General features: G+C 49.8%; 1 protein-coding gene across 1 annotated transcript in view; it reads left to right on the forward strand.

The window, feature by feature from the left end:
* Positions 1-108: 108 nt before the first annotated feature.
* The window catches only part of LOC104076467 (N-acetylaspartate synthetase-like), a 27675-nt gene continuing 20798 nt past the window's right edge, over positions 109-6985 (forward strand). Inside the window, exons 1-2 of the mRNA XM_009577345.1 lie at positions 109-260; positions 529-716. Of these exons, the coding sequence (XP_009575640.1) occupies positions 109-260; positions 529-716 (340 nt within the window). The remainder of the gene's footprint in view (positions 261-528; positions 717-6985) is intronic.

Below are 6985 nucleotides of genomic sequence, written 5' to 3' on the forward strand. Positions count from 1 at the left end.
CAGCTAGTGGCTCTGGGAGGCTGGAGCCATGCCGGGGAGAGCTGCCGTCTCGGGGGGGTCCGCAGAAGCCCACCAGGTCTTCAGCAGCACCCCGGCATCGAGGCGGGCATGGTGTCTTCCCCGGGAGTCGGTGCTTCCCGTGATGGAAATAGTAATGCCGCAGTGACAAACACATGGCTGCGGAGCGGCGTGCCTGCAGCGTGGCTTTTCCGCCCCGGCTGCATTTTGGCCTCGCTGGGGAAAGCAAAGCGAGGCCTGGGGTATGCCTGGCCCCCGGCGTCCCCACCAGCCCCTCTCCGGGGGGGTTCGGTGGGACCTGCCGTGGCATGGTGGCATCCTCCCCGCCAGCTCTCTCCAGACACCCCATAAACTTCTTCGCGGTTATCTCGGTGTGATATGCCATCACTTAGCATGATAATCTTGAGAGTGTGACTTGTGCGTATACTGCAAATGTATATTTTGTCTGTGCTTTTTTTTTTATAATGAGTTTGTATTCCGAAATCAACACTAAATTCTCTTTTCTGACAGGTATCGTTTATTTCTCTTCCTTATCTCCATAGTAATATGCTTTGTTGTGACCAAGTCCTTCCTGCTATTGCCCATCTTTCTGATGGGCATGAGGTACTACTTCAGTAGAAAAGTTATCCTCCACTATCTCGATTGTGCGCTGCATACGGACATGTCCGATATTGAGCAGTATTACATGAAACCGCCAGGTGAGTATGAATTCCCCGGAGGGAGCCTTCCCCCAGCCCTGCTCGGGAAACATGGCTGCTCCCTGCTGCTGGCGCCTTTTCCTCCTGTCAGCAGCACTGAGCAAGCTCAAAAGTCGCCAGAATGCAGCTCTTTAGCCATACCAGGCACAAAGCCATCTCTGGTTTTGTTTTGGTTTGGGATTTTTGGGGTTTTTTTTTCCTTTCCCCCCTCCCAAGATGTCTAGTCATCCAAGGCAGCCTCCATCCACCCCCCGAGTGCAGCACCCCTGGGTCCCACGGCTGGTCTGGGGACCGGGGCATGGGTGCTCGGGGACACCGAGGCTGGATGATGTGTGTTATTTACTGATGGCTAGGTCCACCCCAGCCCTTGCTTCTTGAGCTTGGTATTTCTTTGCTCCTTGCGCTTGGTATTAGCTCTGAGAACAGGAGGGGGAGGTGAAAGGCATTTTAGCCCAAATGCTTAGAGGAACCCATTTTAGTTATTGCACCCATTTTCCCATATTATTCAAGAAGAACATTCCTTAATGCAAGTGTTTTGGAAGAGGCACAGATCAGGTATGTAAAGGGATGCTGCCTGGGTTTGACATAATATGCGTTCATCCATTTGTTACATATATGCATGTAATTTAAAATGTAGTATCTAATGATAATATTTTCTTGTTAAGGTGTAAAAGATCTCTTATGTGATTGTTTTAAAAAAAAAAAAAGTCCCTTTAGAACTTGTCAGGTGCTATTTCCCTTTTTGTAGGCATACATTCATGTTGTGGACCAGAGCAAGGGGATGTCTGGGGCAGTCACTTGGGGTTTGATGTTTGCTTTTGGTGGTCGCATAGTACTCGTGGTGAGCCGGGAGAGCAAGGCAATGCCAGTATCCCACCTTAGTTCCATCTTTTCGGGGTATCTTCTCTGTTGTTTTTCCATGTGACCGTGTTTTCGCTGTATCATTGCTGTTCTCCAGGTGTGACAGACTTCTTCCTGGGCACTTTTAGAGGACTTATAGGAAGTACCATAGCCACAAACTTTCCTTTACTTCTAATGTGCAATATTACCTTTTGCTACAATGATGCTCCTCCTCTAATAAAAATCCCCAAATATCTTAGATGTGCTTGCTTTAGATTTCGTTTCTCATCATGGTGCATATCTTGTACAGATCTTGTCCCATCTTACACACAGGTTGTGTTTCATTTACAGTGCTTGTTTTAGTAAAAATTAAGTGACGTGTGATTTGTATTTAAAAAACTCAATCTTCATTAAAGGTGGTGTCACAAAAATAAAAGGGCTCATAGCAAAACATTTCCGACCCTCTGTAGTGAGGTTCAACAACATATTATGCTGGACAAAGTAGCAGGGGACTCGAGTAGAATAAGAACATGTAATATGGAGTTAATAGGTGTTTGAGTTGCGTTGCTCATTAATGCTTGGGACTTGTATGTAACAATTCAGGGCATGGATCAAAGTGCCTGTATTTATAACACTAGCATATAATAGAAAATAAAGGAAATGGACTCAAGGGAAGAGTAAGGAATGCCCTCGATTTGTTTAGGGTCAGCAACGTAATCCGGTTCAGCTGCGTTGCCAACATGTCTTTGAAATGTTAGCATTCCTTTTATTTGGTACCTAGAAGGGCTGATTTCAATTTTAGAGCAAGTGTGTGGGCTTTAATTTTTGACAGAATTTAATCGTGTAATTAGGCTTCTGCCATGCCATAAAAATAAGATTTATGGGATCGTTGGTGCTTGTTAAAGGTTCTTGATAATAGTGGTGTTAAGCAAGTTGGTTGGAGTCGTAATTAGGTAAAGACCAAAGAGGCTTTGGGGAATAAGGAGAAGGACATCCGCAGGTTGGGACTGGCACCGCCAGTGATGCCAGTCTGCCCAGTGCCTGTCCATGTGCCATGAAGCTGCGCCGTGCTATTTGGTGTAGCTGTGCCTGAGGCATGAATCCAGTGCTCTGCTCCTGTTTCCCCCCAAAATACAGTTGCTGGATTTCTTCCCTATAGGATAGCAGTATAAATACAGTCATCTTGGAAAAGCCTGGAAACTCGTGCGCTTCGGAGGCCGTCCGTCTGAACGTACAGAGAAAGGCAGTGATGTGCTGCGTTGGTGCTGCCCATCCCACCCAAAGGACAGAAAAATGACAATAAAACAACTTCCAGCCCCAAGTTTGTCTTTTATTCGGCTAGTTTACAAATTAGCACACAGGCAAAAACGATTGCAGTGGGAATGAGAAGGGCTCGTTCTCCTGTGTATTGCTCCAGCTGAGATATCAGTGAAAGCTTTCTCAGTGAGGAGTTAGGGAAGAAATGGTCACAGCAAGGGTCATCGGGCACTGGACCAGGGGCCGAGAGAGGCTGGAGATGGTCAGAACTCGACTACACAAGTTGAAAACACCCAACCTGATGTAACTGCAGGTTGGCCTGGCTTTGGCTGGGAGTACAGCCATGCAACCTCTCTCTCCTCCTTTGGAGGATCCTTGTCTACCTGCTTGAATATTTTTTTTTTCCAACATGGAAAATAAGGCAAGGGAGCATTTCTGTAGTGGGTTTGCAAGTTTTTGTTTCTTAGGGTGACGAACGCGAAGGTAGAACCGGGACGTGGTCTTAAGGTCTTGTATCATGATGTGGGTCTTGGCTTTGCTGAGGTTTTGCTGTTGGCATTTGTGGTACCCAGGCATGAAAACCTGTTGTTTGCAGTGAGCTCCTTGTGGTACCCAGGGTTGGGGTACCGTTGTCCAGAGCATCTACAGCGAGTAGCCTCAAGTGAGGGAATATTTCTACTATTAAAATGAGTCATTCTTGGTAGTTTTGCCAAAGCATCTGCAAAAACCGTGGGTCAGTTTTAAAACTGAACCAAAAGGACCTGGTTTGCAATGGGATGCCGTAAGCACTCAGCTAATGATTAGCGTTGAACAATCCTGTGAGTTACATCGTATTAGATTTTTCTTCTGCAGTTTTTCTGAACCGAAACCTCCAAGTTAGTTATTGTTTTAAATTTCCTCTGCTGGGTTTTGTATGAACTGAAAAATATGTGCTGACAGTGATTTTACAGAAGTACACTAGCCAAAATTTAAATCTTTGTTTCCTCTTGCCCTCCTACACTTACGCCAAGGATCTGGCCAGCGCTTAACTTTGAGCTCGTACGCAGCAGGCTGACTTGAAATTGCTGTTGATTTGGAAGGAATTGTTTGTGTTGAGTCCTGTGCTGGGGTCTTAAAACAGAGGGTTGAATGGTTCAAACACCTTCCTGAGCTCTTTGTAAACTTGCATTTTTCATTTTAAAATAGCACTTATTGGAGTTTTCCTTTTTTTTTTTTTTTCCTTTTTTCTTCATAGGCTATGAAAAAAGGCACTGGGGTGGTGGAAAAGAAAGGAGTTGGATAATGGGCTTAATTCTCAACCAGGCTCTAGTAAACAAAAAAAAAAAGAAGGAATTAATTTTAAATGGAGCCCTGCCTCTTGCATTTCTCTAGGCAAATAAGAGGAGCACAGCTGGAGCTTCTTTTATGGTCTGATGATTTTGACGACTAATCAACTTTACAGTGTCTCTTCAAGCTTCTGTCCCAGTCAGTTGTGTTGTGTATTTTTTGCAGTGGTTGATGTGTTGGAGAGATTCTTGTGAGGTTGAGGTCTCTGCTGGATAGCTGATGGAAACCAGGACTCCTTGCCTCTGATGCAAAACCGCCGCTCTCCAAAATGAGCGGAGCCAGGGCTTTGGCTGATGAGCTAGCATGTCTTTCTGCAGTGGTTTGAAGTGTTATCTTCTGCTGCTGGCTGTCCTGGCAGGGTCTGCTGAGGGGTGTGCATACGTGTCGTGGTGGTGCAAAGACCTGGTGGTGGTGGGAGCTGGCCTTTGCCAGTGGTTTTGGGCACCGGCGACGAGCTGGGTGGCTGCCCTGCAATGCCCAGTGCTGCAGGGCAGGACGGACAGACAGCACGGTCGGGCAACCTGGAGAGCTGCTGCTGCAGGACCTGGTGGAGTCTTGAGGGCATCTGCCTTGCGTAATGCAGCAGATGAAGCCGACCTGCAGGAGGTGTCAGGTCACGTTAAACACGCCACGCTGAGAGCTGTGGTTTTCGGCGGTGGCTGCGCATCTGCGACTCCTGTGCTTTGGGCAGGCGGGTGCCACTGGGTGCCTGGTGCTGGGAGGGGACGTGCACCTCTGCTCTCCTGCCTCTGTCCAGGGGTGAGCAGAGCCTCCCCGTCCTGCTGCCCTTTGTCCCCTGGTACGTGAGGGTGCAGATGAAGAACCTGCACTGATATCCCAACCTTCCTGGGGGACAGGGCAGGACTGTGCCCTGAGGAAGAGGGGCTACAGGGGGGTGGCTCATTAGGATTCAATTCCTGCCATTCTTGGGTGGCACGTTCCTCAGCTGAGCCTAAAGGAGGGATGTCCTGCCCTTGGCAGAGGCTTTAGGATCACGTCCTTCTGCCAGAAGGACATCAGTTGAGGTGGGGCTAGAGTTGTGTTGTGAGGAGGTGAGATCCGGTTTGCTGCTCCTTCCTTTTGAGGTGTTTCTCGCCTTTGGTGGGATGTTTGTCTGGGTAACGAGCAAGTATTTTAGTTGTGCACTTGGATCGGGCCTGTTCGCAGTGGGTTTGATTCCAGAGGGACAGAGCTGACACCAGAGGAGTTGAACCCAGGTGTTTGCAAGGAGGTGCGCAGCTGGATGTGAAATCGTGTGGTTCCTGTTAACCCTGCTCAGCGGGTGCTGAGCCCTGGGGGAGTGCAGGGTGAGCAGCAGTGAGTTTTGGGGTGCAGGGAAAATGCAGGGACCATCTTGGGAGGAGACCCTGGGATGTCTGGGAGCTGTGGTTGCTCTGCCATGCCCAGACGCTTTGCATGCTGGAGGGGTTTCTCCCCACCACAGAGCCCCTGGGCGGAGGGGCTGCCGTGGAGCCCAGTTCTTCCACATTCTGGGTAACGCTCAAGCTGCCAGATAAGCAGGAGCACCGCTGCCTGCTGATAACATTGTTTGGAAAGAATAGAGCAGCTCTTGCTTTGCAAAGAAAGGGCTTAGTTACCTGACGCCGGGAGAAGGTTCAGGGCTGCTGCTTCCCGGTGGAGGAATGTGCCTTCAGAGAGCCCTGCCCCGTTCAAGGTGCCCAAGAGGCAGCTGGAATCTGAAGCATCCCTATCTTCAGCATTTCTTGCTGGCTTATGCAGTGCCCTGACATCACGTATCTGCCAAACCCCTGAGCTAGCTGTCGTGTATTGGGATTTTCGCGCGTGCCCCTCCTCACGCACCGCATAGGGCCTTGAGGAGTCTGGCGTGGGGCTCGGAGCTGGAAAACCCAGGGGAGAGGCTGTGTCCTTATCTCTGCCCCAGCGCTTCCCGGCTCTGCTCCCCACCGCTGCTGGGAACTGAGGTCAGGTCTCGTCCTCAGGCGGCGGAGGGTCTGTCCCCTGAGCATTTCACATCCTGGCATCTCTGTGATTCAGTGAGGGCGCTTCAAGGGATGCGATCTGCACATCAGAGAGATAGTACAAGATTAGGGTTAGAGACCTTGAATATAGTGAGAAGTATTATGTCTGAAAGTATTTCTGAGACTGGCCGCCTGCAAGAGGGACGGTGAGGGATGCTGCTGCTGCTGCTTAGCAATTCCCGTTGTTGCTTTTGGGTTTCTCCAACTTAGTGGCACTGGAGCTGCCTGGTTTGGCATTTCTCATCTCCAGTGCAGTGTTTGTTGGGAAGCAATAGGAAGAACGACTCCTGTTTCCAAGTATTAGGGGTGTGCGTTGTCCAGCATTAGTAATGGACTGAATTTTTTTTTTTTAATTTATTATTTGAACCGTGCAAAATGTCTTTAAAGTGAGGTTGCCTCTCCCAAAACCAACCTCTTCTGATACTCCATTGCGCGTGGCTGCCTTTTTTCGCTGTGGAGGAGCCTTGGCTTTTGCATCTGGAGGCAGCCCTATCCCGCAGGCACTTAGCGCGGGCACAGTGAGCTAGGCACGGCGCTGCCAGGGCCAGCACCAGCCCGGCACCGGAGCTCCTAACCTCCACCCCGCGTTCCCAGAGCTGACCGCCCTGAGGGCTTTCCTTGGTCCCGCAGCAGGGGCGAGCTGAAGGCAGCTCTGCCGGGCCCTGGCCCAACCCTGCACCCCTGCGATAAGCGCCGGGTGGGTCTGGAGGTAGCACTGCACGAGACCCACGCTGCGCCGAGCCATGCGGGTCAGCTCCGCTCAACCCACTCAGGGGCCTGCAAGGTCTTTGTGCCCCGCAAAAATCTTTATTATTCAGAGTTTTTTCCCACTTTTGGGGGGGTCAG

The sequence above is a fragment of the Fulmarus glacialis genome, unplaced genomic scaffold (assembly GCF_000690835.1).
Source record: "Fulmarus glacialis isolate BGI_N327 unplaced genomic scaffold, ASM69083v1 scaffold4515, whole genome shotgun sequence".
In the NCBI taxonomy this organism is placed as follows: domain Eukaryota; kingdom Metazoa; phylum Chordata; class Aves; order Procellariiformes; family Procellariidae; genus Fulmarus; species Fulmarus glacialis.